Genomic DNA, 21,283 nt, shown 5'->3' on the forward strand with positions numbered 1-21,283 from the left:
CGGCTGCTCAGCTCGGGCTGGACTCGAACTGCTGTTGCTCAGAGCTCAAACTCTTGAGCGAGCTCTTAACCAACTGAGCCACTCTGCCGGCCCTAACCCCAGCCACTTTTAGAAGGCTGAGAGGTGCCTGAGCCCCGCTTTGGCCTTTTAAAAGTAATATTTCACTCCGAGTTGGCAGAGCAGTGACTATAAAGATTAGCCTGAGGGCACAGGGCTGTAGGTTTGGGGGACACCCGCACTCCACTGTTCAAGGCCCCCCACAGGCTGCATTCTCCCGCCACAAGTGCAGAGTGTCGCAGCTCCTCTGCTCTAACCCAGCCCACCCGACATGGGGGACTTGGGGGCTGAGGCTGCCTGTAGTGCCAGCCAGACTGTGGTCCCTGACCTAACTCCTGTTTAGCCCCAGAAGCACCTTCCAAGTGGTGGGTTGGAGGTTTTAAAAATGAAGACTTTGTTTTTGTGTGTACAGGTGTTTTTATTTTTAAAAAATCCAACACATGCCTTTATGCCTTATTTTAAGTAAGGGGATGGAATCCAATTTTGCTAAGAAGTTAATCTCAATCCGCCCAGCTATGGGCCCGGTGTCACACAGCCAAGGACACAGCTGTGGGGTCATGGGGGTCAGTTGGCCGGGGACGACCTCGGTCTGGTGCAGTGAATGGATAACTGGACCTTCTCCAGATTTCGTGTGGCCTGGAGATCGTGTGCGTCAGTTACATGCCATGTCCCTGGTCTTCCAGAAGCAAAAACAGCCCCGAGGGTAAAGAGAATAGATTCCAGAATTAGCTGATAACAAAAATGCCATCAAGCTGGTGCTCCAGACACAGCACAAACCCACAGATCCCCCCGCCAGGCCTCATCCAGAGGCGACGGCCCCTCTGAACGCACATCGAGCCTCCGCCCAGCCTTTGAGAGCCTGGTGTTGGGGGTGAGCCTGATGGCACAGCTTGGGGTGGGGCGGAGGTGACAGCAGTGGTTTGGGCCAGGCAGTGCCTGTCCCCAGGTGGGAGCCGTGTGCTGGGTGAAGGGGCCCACGGGAGAATTTGCAAACTGTTTCCAGAGCTGGCGCGGTACTGCTCACCTTCTGCCGACTGGTGTTCTGGGGTCGTTGAAAGCTGCCCACTGACCCACTTGGTGATGCTGGTGAAGCAGTGAAGCATTCTAACTCCTGCCCGTCCAGAGAAACCCAGGCTCAGAAGCCCTTAAGGTTCCCGATGCCGTCAGGGTGCCTCTGCCCCTTGTCTGGTTCTGGAGGCCTTGTCCTTGGACCATCTAAAAAAACGGTCTCGAAGACAGAGACGTTAGAGAGAGAAAAAAAGTTCCAGTTTTGAACTTTTAAAGCAGTTAAGGCTTGGCAGAGCGTCTGCATTTTCCCAAAGTAGGTGTGAGCGCAGGTGAGTCCAGGTCTCAGCGTGTCTGGAATGCTTCTAGCATGTTCTTCCATCTGATTATGAGGGAGAGAGAGTACTATGCCCAGAACACACCCCCGAGGCTGCAGCAGTGACTGGGGAGATGACAAGTCCCCTGTCTTGGAAATAAGGTCCCCACCTGCCATGGGATGGATGCTCTGGGACAAGGGGACAGGCTGGGCCATGGGAGGGCCCAGTTTAGCAGCTGGACACAGCAATTGCACTGTCACATTGTCTCGTGACTGTCCCCAGAAAAATGCTTGTAGTGATTCTCAGGAGCCAGAAGTGTGGTCGCCCTTCCGGCCAGCTGCAGGGGTGGTGCGCTTGAGGGGCCAAGCACGGCAGGACGAGGACACTGGCGTCATTTTCCTCCACGTGTCTGTTTTCCGGGCCACTCATGTTTTATTTGGTGTGAAGTGCTATCCCCTGAAGACCCCTTGCTGCTGAATTCAGTTGCCATGTGGGTTTCTGCTGGCCGTGAGTCACACGGGAAAGATGGGCTTTCCCAGGCCAGACGTGGAGACCAGAACCTGGGTTGTGTGTGTCCCCATCGGTGTGGCTGTACCAGCTTGGTGGCCCTGTCTGCACTCAAACCACTGGAGGTGTCGGCTGAGCCCCCTCTCCCGCAGCCGTGCCTGCCGTCCACGTCCACACGCTGTCTTTCAGATGCGGCGACGCCGCTGGACGGTTGTGATACAAGCTGAAGCAGAAGCCGCGTGTGACAGATCCAGCCGAGGCAACGCTCTGCCACTGGGGGGGGAGGTCTGAAGGAATCCCGGAGGCTGCCCCTGCCCGAGGGACACTGGCTGGAAACCTCTGGGCAGGATGACCCAGGTCCAGATCGTAGAATCTTCTGGCAGCCTTAGAAAAAGCTTGTAGAGGCTGGTTCCGAGGACAGGCTGAGTGGCCCCAGGGGCCCAGAGCTCACCGGCCGGGGTCTGCAAACTCTGAGAAGGCAGCCGAAGGGCACCGGCACCGCTTGGGCCCCGAGAGCAGCAGGGGGTTGGCTGTGGAGCCAGGTCGGGGGAGAGGCCGGTGCCGTCCTGGCTGGTGGCACCTTGCAGCAAAAGGTTTTTTACCCTCAACGCGGCGACACTGGGGCCTCAGGGACGGGCCTTTCGTCTGGCCAGTGAACCTGGGCACTTGACCAGGATGGCCCTGGAGGTGGGTGGAGGAAAGGCCTCATCCTGGGAGGTCCCTGTGAGCAGGGAGAGGGTACCTGGGCTGGTGGGCAAACCACCTCCCTGGCCATGGCCATGGGTGTTTCTGGGAGGCCTGGGTGGGCCTGAGCTGGAAGGGACCTGGGGTGCCCCATGGGGAAAGCTGTAGGGGTGAGACTGGTGAGGTATGTCCTGCTCTGTAACGTGCAGGGGCAGGTGGGGCTCCTGGCTACCATGACACTTCGACGGGGCATAGGAGTCACAGGAGGGAGTGGCCTCGAGCTGCCGGAGCAGCGCAGAACCCGGGGATCAGTGGCGCCCCTTCCATGCGAGTCCCACCATGGAGGGGTCATCCCCCAGGGCCACGTGGAGGCCCCAGAACCTGGGCTGGCAGCCCGAGCTGACTAGTTCCCCTCCCCCGGGGGCTCAGTCCCTCCATATCAACAAAACAAGATTCTCAAGCCTGGACTGCACCCCCTCTGGGGCACCAGCCTTCATGCTGTGTTTTCGGGTGGCCAAGGGGGTGGTTTTGAGACAGGGATGCCCTGGCTACAACGCCCCTGACAGATTTGCCTCAACCTTCAGAACTGACCTTCAGCCCTGGCGGAGGAGCCCCGACCTTGTGCTGCTGCCGTTAGCTGGGCTCTTGGGCTCAGCAGTGCCCAGGAGCCCGAGGTTCTCAAGCTGAGCAGGTGCCAAAATGCCCTGGCGGCTCACTGGGAAGCGGTGCCCCCAGCCTGAGAGAGCCTGACAGGGTCTCCTGATGGTGCCTGTCCAGGGTGCACTCAGAGCCTTTGAAAGGTCTGGATGGGCCTTTCCTGGTTGGTGTGGGCCCCGCCTCGTTACCAACTAGCCACGGAGACCCGTCAGGGTGCCTCTCCGCCAGCCATGCTTTGGTGCAGTTGTGAGCACCCGGAAAGGGCGTGAAAGCGCCGCAGAGGCCCTGGCCAGGGGTCCCCTCTCCATGGGTGACCGAGTGTCCATCTTTCTTCCTCGCAGGCTGGCCCAGGTGGACATTGACAGCCACCTGGCTCAGTGCTTGGCGGACAGCACGGAAGACGTGGTGTGGTGAGCACCGTGCCCTCATCCCCGCAGGCCCCTCCACTTCAGCCGACACGTGGAAAAGCTGCCTGTGTAGTAAACCTGTCACTGAACTGCTTGTCATGTTCTCTTTCTGTTGAAACCCAAACGGCGGATCCTTTTTCTCTCTTGGCTTATGCTCAGCAGAGGGGCTGGCTGTGGTCAGAAAGCAGACTGATGCTGGACTGAGGCTGGGCAGGCCAAGCCAGCCGACGGTTCGGGAGCTGAACTGGGCATGTGCGCCTGAGCGGGCCCGTTGGGCACAGGTGACAGGCTGGGGCAGCTTGCTCTCCTCACTCTCCCATGTCCATCCCCCAGAGTGCTGCTGCGGTGAGGAAACTGTCCCAGGGTGGTGCCCTGGGGCCCCGCCATCGGCCGGCTGGCTGGGGAGCCCAGGCGGCTCCTGCTGGAACAGGATTTAAGGGGATGGGATCTGCGGAGGTGCCATGGGCAGTGGCAGGCCATCTTGGTGTCAGTCTCACGTGGGTTTTCAGGGCAGGGGAGCGATGTGCTGTTTGGCCCGGTTCTAAAAGAACCGGGCTTCAGTGCCACCTCCAGCCTGACACCCTCGTGTCTGCCTCAGCCATGGTGGCTGGAAGGGGCCGACAGAAAGCCCCGAGATTAACTTGCAGAAGTCCCTATTTCCTTTCAAAAATGACCTCACACCAGCCACGAAAAGATGTGGAGAGAACTTAAATGCAAATTACCGAGTGAAAAACACCAACCTGAAAAGGCCACATCCCATGTGATCCCAACTGAGATTCTGGAAAAGACACAGCTACAGAGCTGCTCAAAAGGTTAGTGTGGGGGAGGGGCCCGGGGGCAGCGGAGCAGAGGGTGTGGGGCAGTGAGGTGGCTCTGCTTACGGTGGGCAAGTCCTCAAACGTTTTGTCCAAACCCACAGGACCTGCAACATGAAGATGTAAACAGGGCCCCTGGTGGGTGGTGACGTGTCCGTGCAGGTCCATCAGCTATAACATGTACTCTCTGGGGACACTGGGGGGAGGCTATGTGGGAGACAGGGGAACATGGGAAATCCCTGTGCCTTCCCCTCAATTTTGCTGTGAACCAAAACTGCGCTAATAAAATGTTTAAAAAATGGCTTCAAAAACCTCTGCTTCCTGGAAACACCTACTTTTAATGAAAATAATAACAGTAAGCGTTGTCATTAAAGTCTTTAATAGATGTGCAAGAACACGAACGACCTTGGCCGAAGGTGAGAACATCCACAGAAGGAGAACCGGCCAGCCACGGGCTCCGCTAATTAATTGTACAAAAGCACACGCACGGATTGACCGCTTTACAATCGTGGCGTCACCAGAGTTTCCGCGAACCATCTCAAAAGCACACACACATCGCGACGAGCTGCTCGCCAATGTCAGGATCTCTGATCCCCACCCTCACTGCAGTACATCCCTCACCTGTCACTTATAAAACACATGGCTATACATGAAAGCCTTCCTGCATTGGTGAGCACGGTGGCCTGCACACGCCTCGCACACGAGCGAGCAAGCTGGCTGCCGGGAAGCTCCTTGGCAACACCCACACCGAAGTGCATGCCCTGAACTTGGACAAGTCCCGGGCCCCGGGCCTGACTGAGGAAAGGTGCTGTCACTGCCCAACGCAGCAGGAGGAAGGGGTCCCTTCCTGGGCACCCTGGGGTCTCCCTCCCCAGGTGACGTCAGCACATCCCAGCGCTCGGTCACCAGTCCTGAGTGACCGCAGAGCCCTCAGATCAGGGCTCTGCTGCTGAAGGGCCCTGCCAGCTAAGACCCAGAGTCGGTTCTCGGGTTCTGCCTTGTGGTCCCTGATCTCAGTCTTGGGGAGCAAGTCTTCCTGGTGACACTTGGGGCTGTGGGGCACTACTTGTCTGCCACGGCAGTGGCTCCTGCATTTTTCCTTTTATCATAATCTGCCTCAAACCGCCAGCCACACGATAGAGAAATGAGTCCTGGCCTGTCACAGAAGCACAGAGAGGACATGGCGATGGAGGCTAAGGTCGCGCGAGGGATGTTTGGGGACTTGGTGTCTGAGGAGCCCTCTCCAGTATGCTGCCCGGGCTCGCGTCACACCTAGCATATTAGGGACTGGAAAACCCATGACTTACATCTTCCTAGAAAGCCTTTGGCTTGTCCCTAAGAAGCCACCTAAGAAGGAGGGTGACGGGGTGACACGTGCCACCTCTGCTGGGAGTCGGAGGTGTGCTGCCTCAGGAAAGTGCAGCGTGTCTGTGGGTATTCTAGGTTCACTGTCCCACTTTAAGGCGAGGGGCCCATCTACATATCTTTGCAAATTTCCTCAGCAGCATCATTACCGATAAAAATATTTTCCAAAAATCTACGTAACAGAAGACATCATGTAGGCACTGCTTAGTGTTTTCAGAAATATATTTTGAGCAGATATAGTTTCCAGCTTTTTTTTTTTTTTTTTTGGTGTACTGGTGCTTTGGTGAGCAATGTTTTCGAATCTGTCATCCAATTTTCCTCATCCTGGTCCCACGCGCTGGGGGGGGGACCATGGTGCCCACCTGGGTAAGGGGTGACCGACTTCAGCGTTAGACCCCACGGCCACTTACACGCTCGGTGGGAAAACACTTGTTAAATATTAACAACAGGAACTTACCGGGATTTAGAAAATGTTCCGAATTTGTAAAAATTCTTCGTCGCAGTGTGTCCCTGCAGGCACTTCAGCTCCCGTCCCCAGCCCCCTCTGCACACGCCTCACGCCGCCTCCACACATGTGGTCATGCCTGTGACGCTGGCAGATGCCCCACGCGGAAGAAAGGCAGCAAAGGGAGCATCTACATCACCGGCACATTTTATTCCTCGGGATATTACAGGTAACTCCTGGAGGAGCAGGTCAGTGTCCGTTCTGTTCTGTGCAAAGTGTGCACCTTCGAAATCGTGGCTCGTCTCTCCCTGGGATGCGGTCACCGCGGTCCTGTGTGACGCAGGCACAAGAAGCAGACGCCTCCGGCGCGAGGCCGCCCTGCTCCGAGCGCCATGGACGCCCGGGCCCGCTCTCTGCGGCGGCGCCCAGCTGGCATGCATGCGCTGTGGTTAAGGACAGAGTTAGGGGTCAGTCGGACGTGTCCACGGCGGAGCGGGCGCCTCACACGGACTCCTCGGTGGAGAGCAGTAAGGGGTTGATGTACTCAAACCCTTCGAACTCGGACTGGTCGATCCTCTTGATGACGTCCCTGTGGGCACAGGCAGAGGGCACGGCTACTGGTCGCCCCCGCGCGACACCTCCCACCAAGCCCGCTGCAGACAGGACTGGGCGTCCCCTCGTGGGTCCCCGCAGGGCTTACTCGTCGTCGGGGGTCAGCTGCACGGGCTCGCTGGTGAACTGCGTGTCGAAGTTGTCCAGCCCGTAGTCGTCAGTGATCTGTGGCTGGAACGGCGGCAGCGCCTGCTTCTTCTCCAGCTTCGGAGACAACGCAGAGGGCAGGCACGTCAGCCAGCGCTGTGCGTCCTCTACCGGCCTCAGTGTCTGCACACTCCGACCACAAGCATCGGACGGTGCGCACGTTTACACGCTTCCGTTTACACGCGCCTCGCTGACACGGCCAATGCCCATGGGTCCCTGCCCAGGCCCCATGTGATGGGGAGGGTGGCTGCCGAGTGGACACGAAGGCCACCCAGCCCACCCCAGCTCGCACCCGCGTCTACGTCTTGGGGCCCAGGGCGGTCAGGGCACCAGCTCTAACAACAGGAACAACTGGGCCTGGGAGACTGAAAATGGCCGCTACGTCCTGGGGGATTGTAAAGAATGAAGCTGGGGACGGGAACGAGATGTCACAGAAACACGAGTCCTGTACATGTGATGCTCAACAGGTGCCAGGGATGTGCCAGAAAGCTAGCCGGGGTCACCAGCAGTGTCCACAGCCAGGCCACAGGGTGGAGACACGCTGGTGTTTGCACACACATGTGTAAGTCCGTGAGTGCGTGTGAGCTGCCACCCGGCCAGGATGGGCCACAGCTAGGGCGGCATCATGGGGACAAAGGCGTTCTCTTTATTCATGACTTTTTACCTTTCATATGCAATTACCTGAATTCTTTTATCAGTTGGAAACACTGTGATAAAAAATGGAAAAGGGGGGCATTTCGTAAACCATGCTCCCTGCCTTAGGTCTCAGCTGCTTTAAAAGATGTAACAAGTCAGGGCTGACCACAAAGCAGCACAGCCGGGTGCTCGCCGGGTCCCTCCAAGCCCACCCGCCCCAGGCCACATCGGCTGCCCTCTGAGAGTGACCCACTCGCCAGTGTCACCTCTTTCCTCAAAAGTAGTGAACAGGAACGGAGCCGCCCTGGAGTGGTGCTCCTGTGTAGGCCACACTTAGCTACACTCGGCGTCACTAGAAGGGGGCGTTTGCCATGGTGCAGGGGGCTCCCCTTCTGAGGCAATGGCCTGAAGGAGGTGTGGGAAGGGGCACGGCCACGCAAAGGCCCTGCGGCACAGCGTGCCAGGGAGCTGTGAGGTCCCAGTGGGGGAGGCGAGAGAGTCAAGGAGGACTGCTGGGTCTGCAGCCAGAGACAGTGCTAACCAAACCACTGTCCTGCTGAAGACAGCTAGAGAAATCTGGGCAAAATATGTGACTTCTTCCTAAAATCCCCAAGGAGCTGAGGGGGCGGGGTGGTGAGAAGACAGCAGGTGTGGAGCTGGGAGGAGGTGGCAGCCAGCAGTGAGCCCTGCTCGGCCAGGGCCTGGCAGCAGAGGGAGGACGGGGAGAGGGAAGCCAGCTGGCCCTGGACCTGGCCTCGGCGGGAGTGGGGCAATTCTGGAGCTGGGACCCAGGTTTGTGGAAAAGACCGTGGGCCGCAAGGGATTCACTAATTTTTCAGGTGCTACGTCCAGCGGCCAATGGAAGGATGCCAGGCCCATGAAGAGGTGGGACACCCCGAGAATGGACCTACGTAGACCAAACACTGATGTGGAACCCATAAACAGGGTCTGCCTGGAGCTGTCCATCAAGTCACCCTCATTCTGTGTTTGCCCAGAGAACACAAAACATTCCAGCGAAGAACCAGGCAGCATACAAAACACCACCGCAGGTTGACGAATGACCACCTAGAAACCCTAACCCGAGACGTGTAGCCACCAGACCCAGACCTCCAATAGCTCGGTGCCCATGCTCAGGCAGGGCCGGCCGGCGCCGTGCGGCCCACGTTCATGCTGAGATGATCCAGACCTAGGAGAACATCAGCACCAGGGAAACTCCATGTTTGGGGGCTGCCTGGCAGGGGGTGGCCCAGGCCTCAGACGACAAGAAGTGAAGGATGGGATACAGGACAGCAGACTGGGGCCAAGGCGAGGGGCTTCCAGGCCGGGCAGCGGGACACCAACCCCACTTTGCCAAAATGCTTCTATCCCCCCGCTTCCTGTCTCCATGTCCCTCAGAAAACAGAAAACAGCCCCCCTCAGCCCCCCACCCCACCCCACCCGAGTGCTGAGCTCGGGGCCCACGTCCCTGTTCACGCACATGCTCCAGGCCGCCAAGCCGGTCTGCACCTGTGAACAAGAGCGGCCACCACCGGGGCACCCCCAACTCAGAGGCCGAGGGCGGCCGCGTGCCCCTCATGCTCCCTCAGGAACCACTGCTGGCCCATTCCAGGTCTGCATGCGGCTCAAACACTGCCCATGAAAAGAGGAGGCCACTGCTTCACACCCACGCCATCAGCCCTTACCCCCCCTTCCCAGCTTATGATTATGATGGGATTAGGGGCATGGCCGGCACCCAGGCCGCACCCAAGGACAGGCTTTTCAGCAAGGACGCAGTGACCAGAAGTGACCAGATGCCACCTTCAGGGGACACGGAGCCACAGGCTACGAGGGCTCTCACCGAGGCCTGCGATCTGGCTGGAGCCCATGGCTGTGTGGGAGCTACACTTCCTGGAACCCTAAACCTGCAGAGTCAAAGGTCAGACCAGTGCGGGTGCCAGGTGGGAGACAAGCCTGGAGGCGGAACAACGCTGCCGTCACTGACCACAGCCTGGCGGCAGCACCTCCCTCCAGGCCAGGCGTGCCCTAGCTGTGGGGCAAGGGTTACAGAGCAGAGTCCAGCTTTCTTTGCCTTGTGTGAGCAGAACAATGAAATTAAATGAAGAAATTCAATCGGTTTCTTAAAAAGCACCGGCGCTCTGAACACCGTTTTTCATCACTGCTCCTAAAACTGTAGGGGTGACTGCATCAGATGCTGCTTTGAAATCGCCCAGCGGGGCCGGACGCTGCATGTGGGTGGGAGTGATGCAAGTCCTGACTGCTTCCCCCACCCCGACCAGGGTCTCAGGAACTGGGGGCGCCTGGCTGTGCATCCCCCTCAGTTCCACAAACGCACAAAGTCCTGTGCGTGGAAAGTGACAGTCACCAGAGGGAGTGGGAGCCCTACAAGAGATGGAGGGAGGTGCCCGTCAGCCCCAGAGCGGGCTTTCGTCCTTCGTCCCACCTCTTTCAAGCTAGAATTCGACATTTACTGATTTAGCTATATAATTGCTTTTGTCAAAAAAACCATACTTTAAAGGTTACATGTCAGTAAGACTGCAACCGTTTATATATTTTCAAACGAATTAGGCTCTGTTCTCCTCTAATATCAGGACCCTCAGCATTAAAGTCAGAAGGGCTTCAACACGGCGCCCTCGGCCACTTCCCAAGCCAGGACGAGAACACCAGGTTTTGGGAAACCAACCACTGGAAAACCAAAGAAAATGCCCCTCTCTGGGCTGGCCCCCCACCTGCAGGGTCACACAGCAGGACGCCCCTCCCAGGACCACCAAGTGCTATCACCAGGGGCCTGAGCCTCTCCTCACTCTCCTTGTCACATGTGAGTTCCCAAACCCTCCCCCAGAGGGGGCCCACCACTCCCTCACACCCGTCCCTCCCTGTCCCTCCCTGCCCACGTGTCACTGGGAGATGAGGCAGGTGCTGGAAGGGCTTACCAGGTCCCAGTCTATGCTGCGGAAGAAGGCGTGAGACTTGATGTCAGAAAATCCCGTCTGTGGCCGGCAGCCCAGCCTCTCTTTGGGATCCTAGAGGTCATAGTTCAAATAAGGACAAGTCAACATTCACAGCCCCCCATGGCTAGCCGTGCCCAGCAGGGGGCCGGCCTGCCCCTCTGATGTGGCAGGAGTTGGGGCCTCAGCAGCCCTGCAGGATGGATCAGAACCACCCTTCACTAAACACCCCCCAGCTCAGTGGCCTAATTTCTCATCATTCTGTCAAGTGTGAATAAAAACCCACGATTCACAGGCTCACAGGACAGAGCTCGAGTTAGGAAGCACAGGCTCCCAGTCACACTGAGGTGTCCCAGCGCAGTCACCGAAAACCCTCAGCCCCTAACAGTGGGTGCCCCGAGCCAGAAGCCAAGGCCCCAGATGACGTCCATCCTGTGTCTACGGGCGTACCTTGTTTAAAAATCCTTTCAAGACATGGGAGGCTTTGACGGAGAGGAATCGGGGGATCCGGATGGGCTTCTCCAGGATAACTGCAGACAGGGGGTCCCGGTCAGAAGCCGCGCCCTTCGCTGTGCTCCCCAGGTTTGCTCTGCCCGGCAGCGAAGGCGCCACGTGCGGGACACGGTTCTGGGGAGCCCTCCGAACAGGAGCCTCGGAGCTGCTTTGGGGCCCTGGACCCCCTTCTCACAGCCCGGAGGCCCCATCACGCATGAACCAGCAGTGAGCGTCCCTGTGTACATGGCAGCTCTGCAATTGGCCGCCAGAGGGCGCCGCGGGGAAAACCAGGTGCTGGGCCCAGATCCCAGGGCAACAAAGGGGGCTCAGGGCCAGGTGTTCCCTGCTTCTCAAAGGCCAGGAGCCCTACAGGGACTGGGAGGGGCAGCGCTGGCCCCCGTGACAGGAAAGAGCGGGGTCCCCACCCCATGGCCATTCGACTCCCACAGCCTGGGTCTGTCTCCCTGAGAGCGGGTGTGTGGGAAGGGGCCTGGCCTGACCTGGTCTGAGATGCAGGGACAAGCCTGGGGACCCTCCCAACCCCACCGTCACCTTGGAACAGGTAGTCCTCGGTGTTCATGTCGGGGTTGTCGGTGATGATGTCGAAGGGGGAACGCCCAGCCATCATCTCAAACATCAGGACGCCCAGCGCCCACCAGTCCACACTGAACCCTGGAGGAGGCAGCCCGTCATGCCGGTCGGCCACGCGCAGCGGCTGCAGGACCAGCTGCCGCCACGTCGTCACGACATGTCCAGTCGTGGGGGCAGCAGAAACGTAGCTGCGAGTTTGCATTTTTTTGACCAGTGCTGAGGCTGGGTGCCCCACCCTCCCCCGGTGGCCTGGCCTCCCCTCTGTCTGCTGTCCTGGGGACGCTGGTCTTTGTCTTAAAGTGGCAGAGCCATTTCACACCAAGGCCAGGAACCCTCCACCTGGCACTGTGCCAGCCCCCAGAATGTCACCTGGCCTTTTAACTCGGCATGTGGCACCTCTGACCACACAGACATGTAAAGTGGAGACCATCTGTCGGACAGCTGTCCTGTCTTGCGTCTCCTCTTATTTACCTAAGCTTGAAAAGGTCCTCTAAGATTGCAAAAAATACTTTCCGACATTTCACTGTTTGGGTTTAATGTTCAAGTACAGCTGATCTATCGGGGACGTATTTCAGGGCGTGGGGAAGCGAGCGGGAGGGTGTGGCTGCAGCTCTGCCCGTCGCGGCCAGCTCTCCCGGAAGCCTCAGGGACGGTGGTCGGCACACACGGGACCCCCGCACTGGGCCGGGTCCCAGCCATCTGCTGTCCTCCTCTGGCTACTAAGTGATGCCCAGCGTCGTGGCCTCCCTGGTGCCCAGTTATGAGTGGACTGGTACTGCCCACCCTGCCTCCCCCACTTCCTAAGACGACGCTCAGAAGCATTCGATGGCATGTCTGCAATGGACTTCACCAAACACACGCGCGCACACACACAGTAGTCGCATCTTTGTTCCCAGAGCGAGAAGAGGGACAGAGCGCACACCAGTGTCCGCGGGGGCCGCGGGGCCTGGTCGGCATCCTCCTGCGGGTGACAGTCTCGTTTGTCCCCAGCCGCCAGGCGCACCCACTGACTCAGGACGCCCAGACCCCTGGGCTCCTTGATAAGAGGAACCCTGTCCTGTGTCCCCCACCAGGCACCTTGAGTGGACACACAGGTCAGCAGCTGGGGCTGCAAGGGCTCAAGTGAGGGTGGAGGCCAGATGGGGACATGGGGCTGGGAACTAGGTGAGGCGTGTGTGTTTCAGGTGTAACCTGGTCACAAAGTCCCTCCCTGGCTGCTGCCTCCAGGCAGGGTCAGGCCCCCTCCCCCCGGCTCTGCTTCCAGGGGTCGGGGTCACCCTCGTCCATACTTGCCCCTGTGTGCAGCCCCCAACCTCGGGCAGCTCCCCACACTCACCGTACTCCTCTCCCCGTAGGATTTCTGGGGCGATGTAATTTGGGGTTCCACAGAAAGTGCTTGTTGTGTCACCGGGGCCCAGGCCTTCCTGTGGGGACAAAGTCAGTTACCAGGAGGGAGGACAACCTCCAGATGCCACCACATGCCTCAGAAAAAACCAAATCAGGACAGTTAAGGGAGGTGCCCGGGCCTGGTCACTCTGGAGCCAAAGTGGCCGGTCGGTCAGCATCTGGGCCCCAGACCGGGGGGGGGGCCATCGGCGGGCCAGGGGCCGGGGGCCGCGTGCCTTGCACATGCCGTAGTCCGTGAGCTTGATATGGCCGTCGGCATCCAGGAGGACGTTGTCTAGCTTCAGGTCCCTGTAGATGATCCCTCTGTCGTGCAGGAAGTTGAGAGCAATGCAGATCTCAGCCGCGTAGAACCTGGGGGCAGGACACACATCGTCAGCAGAGGGCCCAACAAGGAAGGAGCCCGGACGAGAGGCTGTGCACACAGCACGAGCTGGAGGGGCTGCTGAGGCCCTGCCCTCGCATCAGCCGTCCCCGTGTCCTCCACACCTCAGGCGGCAGGGCACAGCAGAGCAAGACAACAGATGGACGCCACCTCACAGCCATCGGGGTGGCAACTGCCAAATGAGCAGAAAATAATAAGTGCTGGCGAGGACGTGGGGACGTGGGAACCGGTGCCAGGTAAAATAGAGCAGCCGCTGTGGACACGGCGTGGAGGCTCCTCAAAGAATTAACCGGAGAGTGGTCATGTGACCCAGCGATCCCACGCCTGGGCGTTTACCCCACAGGACGACCGAGAGCAAGGTCTCTAAGAGATATCTGCACAATGTTCACAGCAGCCAAAAGGTGGAAGCAGCCCACGTGTTCATCTGACAGACGGACAGATGAGCAAACTGTGGCCCATCCACACGTGGGACGTTACTCAGCCGTAAGGAGGACGGAGCCTGCCGCCTGCCACAACGTGGGTGGGCCTCGTGCTGAGTGAGGTAAGCCAGTCACAGGAGGACAAACACTGTCTGACTTCACTCACAGGAGGCCCTGGAGGAGTGAGATTGACAGGGACAGAATGGTGGTGGGGGGGTGTTTAATGGCGACGGTGTTCTAGTTTGGGAAGGTGGAAAGCTCTGGAGATGGTAGAGGGGATGCACACACAACAGTGTGGAAGTGCTAATGTCACTGAGCTGTGTACCCAGAAAAATGATTGACGCGGTACGCTGTATGTCGTGTATATTTTACACAACCACAAAGGAAAACGTGAGTGTGTGGAGGGCGACTGCCTTAATTTATTACCTGTGTTTCCCCAAAAAGGACCTAAGGTGACTCAAACCCGCATGGGATTTTTTTAAAGTGAGGAAACGGGGAAAAGGGCAAACAGGAAAGAGCGGGGGAGGGGAAGGAAGAGGCGAGTTCCCTTAGAGTCGTTCACACAGAAACGGGATGGCTTTTCTCCCAGCGCCCAGTCAAACACAACAGGAAGCGGGGCGGCCATGCTGTCCACTCAGGCGAGTTTACGGTCAGAACGTGTCTCCCCATTTTGGGAACGGAGGGGGCAAACCCACAGCCGCGCCAGCCCGTGAAACACCAGCCCTGGGAGGAACAGGATCTGACTGGCTGAGTGACTCGGAGGGCCCTCCCACGTTCGTGCCCCCTGAGCAGTCCTGGAATTTGTCACACGTGGGAGGAAGCAGGCCACACATGTTCCCTAGACTTTCCCTCCTCCCCTCAGCTCCCTGCTGACCTCCCAAGGAAGGTCCCCACACCTGTCCCTCCCCCCGGGGCCCACGCCCACTTGGCCAGCACCCACCTGGCGTGCTCTTCTGGAAGCTTCCTCTGCCTCTGCATGTGGAACATGAGGTCCCCGCCGTTGACATATTCTATGACCAGGAACAACCTGAGGGAGAGAGGGTGACGAAGGTGAGGTCACAGACTGCCAATGTCACCTGAGACGTGCTCACCACGAAGGCATCACTGAGAACCTTCCCAGGAGTTACTGTCGCTGGTGGCCGGTGACCTGTCTATTTTCGCTGCTGTGTCAACTCTCCTCCAGACTGGCCAAAGAAAGAGGCAACCTGGGTTACGCGACCTGCTCCCGGGGTCAGCAGAGAATGCAGCCCAGGCTGGAAAGGGGGGCCGTGGCCGAGGCAGAATTCTGTGCCTGTCTGGAGGCGTCATCCTGGAGATGCCCAGCGACCCTGTCATCAACCCAGTTCTGACCCGGATGTAGCAAGACTCAGAAACCACAACTTTCATCCACTCGTTCATTTCATCCAACAGCTATTAGCTCTCCTAGCAGTGCCAGGCCCGCCTTAGGGTAAAACTAGTAAATATAAGGCGGGAGGAGAGCGTGGGGGGTCACCAGAGGCCCAGTGGGGGAGGAGAGGCCTCCCCAGGTCACAGAGGCCTGGACAGCGGGAGGCAGAGGGAGAGCAGAGAGCTGGGGACCGCCCTGAAGGCTGAGGGGACCAGCTCAGCACATGGGAGGAAACGCCAGGGGAGGAGGTGGCCAGGTGATGGGCCAGGTGATGGGGATGATGAGGTCCAGTGAATGACCGCTCTGGCCACTGAGTCTGAATGGACCCCAGGGAGGAGACAGTGGGTGGGCAGAGGAGTGAAGGGGCCGAGGCAGAGCTGACAAGACTGCGGGTGGGCTGGACGCAAGGGAGGAGCTGGTGGGACTGCGGGTGGGACACTGGTCGTTGGGACTGGACTGTTCCCTGTGCTGGAACACCGTGGAGCTGCAGGTCCAGGAGGGGTTCCAGCAGGGCTGATCCGGCCACATCGAGTCTGGGGAGGAGTCGAGGGGCAGCTAGGGTCAGGCCGGGCTGCGGTGACCCTGGGTTTAAAGCGCTGAGACCCGCCGATGCCGTCTGACGCACACAGGGCCCTTCAGGTCTCCAGACAATTTACCACGAGGTTTCTTTCTGGGGAAGATCTTTCTTGCATTTAATAAGATTCCATTTTCAAAATTAAATTCCACATAATTTCCCAGAAATACTCTGTTGAGGGCAGCTGGCGGATTTTTAGGTCACCAGCTCCTCTGGGGCGTCCTGGGAGGCAGTACCATGTTGGGGAGGGGAAGGGAGGGCGAGCGACGCTCAGTCGTTGGTTTGCACAGGCTCTGTGGGCACCACAGTAACCACCGCTGGTTCTCAGGAGCTGCAGCGGCTCTCGGCTTCTAGGGCACGCCTGGCAGTGGCCCAGAGGAACAGAGGTCACTGGACACAGAGGCAGTGAACAGGAGCGTCTGATTACATATTTAGACCAGAAACAACTAAATATGCAAATACGCAGATGAAAACCAAAGCCTCACTACTGAGTGAAGACCTGGAGGGTCTGGAGGTGCCATCTGGAAGAAAAGCCCCGAGTCGCCTGGGGGCCGCTCAGCCTTGTCTTCATTCTGTCCCTGCCTCCAGAGGACATGCCTGGAAAGGGTCTAGTGGCATTGACTGCCACGGGCAGCCCGTCCCTGCAGGTGCCGCCTTCACACCAGCCTGAAGACAGGAAAGGTTTGCCAACCCCTGGGATAAACCGTGACGATGACAAAACAACAGCTCGTGCAGCCTCACTGACTGTCAGGCACTCACTCACCTAAGCACACACTCTTGTTTAACCATCCACCAGCAGGAGGGACCTAAGACCTAAACAAAGAAATGCACAGATTCTGGAAAAAACAGGGCTACGGTGCCTTAGGAAGCTGAAAGATTTGAGGGGACATCTGAAAACCAGGATAAATGGAAGCAAAGCGAGTTTCCTTGTGTACCCAGAGCAAAGCCCGTCCTGGGAACCTAGTGGGGAACTCTTTCTTTACAGGTGGACGTCAGACAGGTCCAGCTGGACTGCAGCGGCCACCTGTGGCCCTAGGTCCCACGTCGCTTGCCAATCAAGGAATTAGTTTAGCTTGCAACACTGATGAAGCTCCAATCACAGCGGAGTGTTCTCGGATAATCCTGAAAACGACCTAATGCTACTGACACTGCTTCTGAGCAAAGCTCCACCAGACCCGAGCGGAGCTGACTCATTCTGACGACCACGATGCACGTGACTCAGACGAGCTGCTGTGACAAAATGCCCAAACGTCAGTCTCTGAGCAGCCGGAGTTCACCTGTGGCTCGTGGGTGCCTGGCAGGCGCCTGCCACACGTGAGCTTGCACCTGGGACCTTCCGTTGTGGCTCCGGTGGCCTCTTGCAGCCGGGGGTGAAGACCCACACCGTTCACGCCTGGCCTGGGGAGAGGCACTCATCCCTTCCCACAGCCACCTGGGTCACAGGACTCCGAGGCCAAGCTCCCCCTCCGCCTGCACACACGCCCCGCCAGGAGGGGGAGGAAGCAATCCGTGGGGTCAGGGTAGCAGGTTACTGCTTTCTCAACACTTAATAAAATGCACAAGAAACCGTAAAAACTAGCCAAACAGCATCTCCCCTATTTTACAGATGGGGAAACTGAGGTACTGGCAGGCTGACTATCTTCCCCAGGGCCGCATACAGTGTAGGAAGAGCCGACGTCTGGATTCACTAGGTTGACATCAGACAACCTAGTAAATCCACAACCCACGCTGGGCAACCCCACGTCCAGTCACGTGCCCGCCTCACAGGGGTGGCCGTCCCCCAACGGAGCTGGCGGAGGAGCAGCAGGCCAGAGGTAAGGAGTCGGCCCAGGAGAGACGCTCAGGGACGGAGGGAAAGAGGGTCGGGATAAGTGTCCAGACGCACAAGGAATGACCAGGAAAGGGGCTGACATCCTAAGGTGACAGTCGGCAGACAGAAGCGCCCTGGTTCCCAAGTGCAAACGCAAACCAGAAGCAGGATGAACAGCGGGACAGACGCAGTCAAACCCCAAACTCACTCAGAAGGATCCAGAAGGCACAGACGGACTCGACAAAGCTCAGCGCCAGAGAAGGAGTTTTGCTGCCCAGAGACATGTAGGGCGGCAGGGGTGGGGACCAGCCTCAGCTTCCCCAGAGGACAAATGCCGGGACACCCGTGAGTGAGGGCAGGTGGGACCCGGCTAAGCTGGGGTTCTCGAACGTGAAAGAACGCACGCGTGCAAGCCCCACGCCTTCCTGAGTTGAGCAAATTAGGAGACCACACAACGAAGCAGCTGTGGGAGGAGGAGGGTGCGGGCGTTACCACCTAGAACGTAAAAGTAATAACATTAACAGCAACTGGGAGGCCAGGGGAGGGGTAGCCACCCTCTGAAACACTCCAGGCCCAGCCGTCTCTGCCGAGACCATTCCGGTGTGACTTAGAATGTTCCAGAGAATAAATAAGGAAAATGCAAAAATCCCATTAAGATTGCACAAGAAAGGAAAAGTATAGGTCAGTCAAACATCCATGTCAACAAAAAAAAGACGAAATAAAATATCCGCAAATTGAATTCAAAAGCACATCAACAGAATAATACACTCAGACCAGCCATTTCCCCCGGGGATGCGCGACCCTAGGAAACAGACCGTGATAACAGGCTGCTTCTGCGAACTGCATTTCCAGGACCCTCTGCCAGCGGACGGCCCTGGGGAAGACCATGTGGGGGACCCGGAATAAGGGGGGGACAGTTCCTGTTTGCAACAGCTCAGGCGGGAGCAGCACGTCCTTGGCCTCCAGCCCTGGCAGACGGGGCACAGTGTCCCTAGATCCGGGAGCCAGTGTGATGGCTGCAGGTGGACGTCACTCCCTCCCCGTCCTCTCCCAACGCCCCTGCAGCCCGAGGCAGCCAATGCAGCACCATCCGTCCGTCCGTCTAAACAGGTACAGTGGTCGCTTCTGCTTCCCAGGCGCCCGACGGCCCACGGTGGCCGGCACTGAGCTCACTGTGCAGAGACCAGAGGACTCCACGGGGAAGAGGCTGCTCCCTATCGCCAGTGCCCCCACCCGAGGCAGGTACTGGCTCTGTCATTAGAGAAAGAAATGGACAGAGGCGTCCACCGGACGGCACAAGGTGACATTAATCCTGTTTATAGGTGCTGTCCCTGCGCACCCCAAGCCCAAGAAAGCCACCTGAAAACTACTGCAGAAAGAGAGGTCCTGAGGCAGCAGGCACGGTTAGCGTGTACACGTCACCTGCCAGATGCTACAATGGAAGAAAAAAACCTCATTAATAATAGAAACAAAAGACAAACACTCAGGACAAAAATTAAGCAAGGAAGTGAAAATACTGCATGAAAAAACCTGTGAAATCTCCCTAAAGAGGATGTGAGCGAGTGGGAGGTGGCTGCAAGCCTGGGCGGGTGGCTCCGGGGACGTTGGCGTTCCCTCGGGTAACATGCAAACAACACAGCCCAATAAAAACACCAGTTTCTTTTCCTTCTGGAGTGGGACAGAGTGATTCTAAAGTCCGTGTGGGAAAATACACAGCAAAAAGGTCCCCAAGAAGCACAAGCGTGACCCTGGCAGGACCAGGGGTGTGTGCCGCCATGACTGCCTTCTTTGTACTTTTCTGCATTTTAAAATTGTGTAAAGTTTCAAAAAAGAAGCTCTTGTTTTGTGGTTTCTGATATCATTTAATAGTTGGCAAAAGCACAATTTCAGGTCTGGTCCTGACACAGTTCCTTTGACACTTGCAAGGAGCTGCAGGAGTTCATCTGGGCTCCACCCGGCCGGACAAGGCCCCGTCCTGGGAGGGACGCAGCTGGACAGAGCATCCGGGCTGGACAAGCAAGACCCGTCCGAGTCTATGCAGTCACACAAGTTCGGGGGAGGATGTGTCAGGCGGCGAGGTCACCTCACTCCAGCACTTTCGTTCCGAGTAACATCCCCTGACTGGTCCTGGTCCCAGAGCGTCCAGTCGCCTCCAGCTTAGAAAGAAACAATGAATCACGCTCACTTGTGTCGTGCGTGACCCACAATGGCTGGAGGACTCAGCCCCCAGGCTCTGGGGACAGATGCCACATCCCCGAGTGTCCCTAGCTGTCCAGGGCTTTGGGATGACACAGCGTCCATTGTTTCCATAGGCGTCTGCCTACCACACCTGACAGAAATGAAACCAACCCTGGAGCTTGTCCCAGTGCCTGATGGAAGAGTCGTGTCTCCCTGCAATGCCCCTGCTGCTGGGCAGCCCGCCAGCCTGAGTGGTCCTGCTCCGGTCCCCAGGGGCTGGGTGGTGTTTCAGCCATTTTAGGTGATCCACGTGAAAAGCGAGTAAAATCAGGGCTTGTGAGCTGTCACCATTTGTCAGGAGAACAAAGGCTGAGATGACTCGACTGCCGCCCCACTCTGCCACATGTCACTCCACATCTGCTCTATTTTGGGCTTAAATGATGACTGTAACATGCTTACTGCGAGGTGCGCTGAGTCACAGTCCCAGAGAGGACGCACTGGGCTCTCAGGGTCACGACGAGTCCTGGGGGTTCACGGCCCTTTCGCGCCATCCTTGCACACAGTCCTGACGTGACCCGTTAGCGCCTCCCTCTGTTACCGGAGGCCCCACGCTGAGGAGTTTGCCGAGGGTGCCACTGGGCCGGCCCCGCTCAGCTGGCACGCCCACCTGCTGCCGCCAGGTGACCCAGCGCCCTCCCCAGCCCAGTCTGCCCTCACCTGGCCTTGCTGACCTCAGCCACCTTCACGGTGTCCCAAGGCAGGCACACAGACACGCTGCAGTCCCTCATGCCAAGGGCCCGTTACTGAGTCCAGAGCTGTGATGGGTGGAGAGACACGTAGACAACAGTGCTCAGCTCACTTTCCAGAAGCCACTTTGCAGCCAGAAGCAGCTACGTAAGGGTCCAAGTGGGTGCACAGCACACGAAGCTCCCACAGATAAGGCTGTAACAGGCGCTTCCTCTGTAAAGGGTCCGAGCACATGCCACGTGCGAAGTGGGCGTGCAGTAACAAGTGGAGGCGAGACAGCAAAAGCTTTATGACAAGGGACCCGTAAACACGCCGGTGGTGGTCGGTCACCTACGACCTGAGATGGTACTAAAGTGAGAAAAAGGTGACATACCATAGTCTAATGCGGGGCAGGGTGTGTTGCTAAAAACTGTAATTTCAGCCACCATCTCTGATGACCCATTTTTCCTGCAGCAACTGAAACTAACGCCGTTCCCCGTCCGGCGGTTTTGTAGTTTGTTTTCATTTGGCGTTTTTGGGAATGACAGGCTGTCTGTGTAGATCTGAGGTGTGGCTTTTCCGTAACACTGGTGCTTGTTTTGTATTAACGGTCTGTAGACGTGTGGTGATGAGGAGGCTGACAGGAACACTCGGGAACGCACGTCACCCCCGGCGGCACGGAACACGGCTGCCCGGAAGGGCACTACTGGATTTG

General features: G+C 58.0%; 1 protein-coding gene and 1 long non-coding RNA gene across 4 annotated transcripts in view; one reads left to right on the forward strand and one right to left on the reverse strand.

Moving 5' to 3' along the window:
* Positions 1-2,504: 2,504 nt before the first annotated feature.
* LOC109391157 (uncharacterized) lies at positions 2,505-6,248 on the forward strand. Its single transcript, XR_002125722.1, has 2 exons — positions 2,505-2,573; positions 3,569-6,248. It is a non-coding gene; the product is annotated as an uncharacterized LOC109391157 (long non-coding RNA).
* A 412-nt stretch (positions 6,249-6,660) lies between these two features.
* Positions 6,661-21,283, reverse strand: part of PRKCZ (protein kinase C zeta) — an 86,907-nt gene continuing 72,284 nt past the window's right edge. For 2 of the 3 annotated variants that reach the window (XM_019658455.1, XM_019658454.1), the window contains 8 exons: positions 14,834-14,920; positions 13,308-13,443; positions 13,022-13,109; positions 11,647-11,766; positions 11,050-11,129; positions 10,585-10,674; positions 6,960-7,075; positions 6,661-6,848 (listed from right to left, as the gene is read on the reverse strand). In XM_019658455.1, coding sequence (XP_019514000.1) covers positions 6,761-6,848; positions 6,960-7,075; positions 10,585-10,674; positions 11,050-11,129; positions 11,647-11,766; positions 13,022-13,109; positions 13,308-13,443; positions 14,834-14,920 — 805 coding nt within the window. In that variant the 3' untranslated portion in view covers positions 6,661-6,760. Of the gene's footprint in view, positions 6,849-6,959; positions 7,076-9,562; positions 10,034-10,584; positions 10,675-11,049; positions 11,130-11,646; positions 11,767-13,021; positions 13,110-13,307; positions 13,444-14,833; positions 14,921-21,283 lie in introns of those variants that run through there. The other variant, XM_019658456.1, reaches the window with a different exon arrangement.

The sequence above is a fragment of the Hipposideros armiger genome, unplaced genomic scaffold, assembly GCF_001890085.2.
Source record: "Hipposideros armiger isolate ML-2016 unplaced genomic scaffold, ASM189008v1 scaffold_284, whole genome shotgun sequence".
Taxonomy (NCBI): domain Eukaryota; kingdom Metazoa; phylum Chordata; class Mammalia; order Chiroptera; family Hipposideridae; genus Hipposideros; species Hipposideros armiger.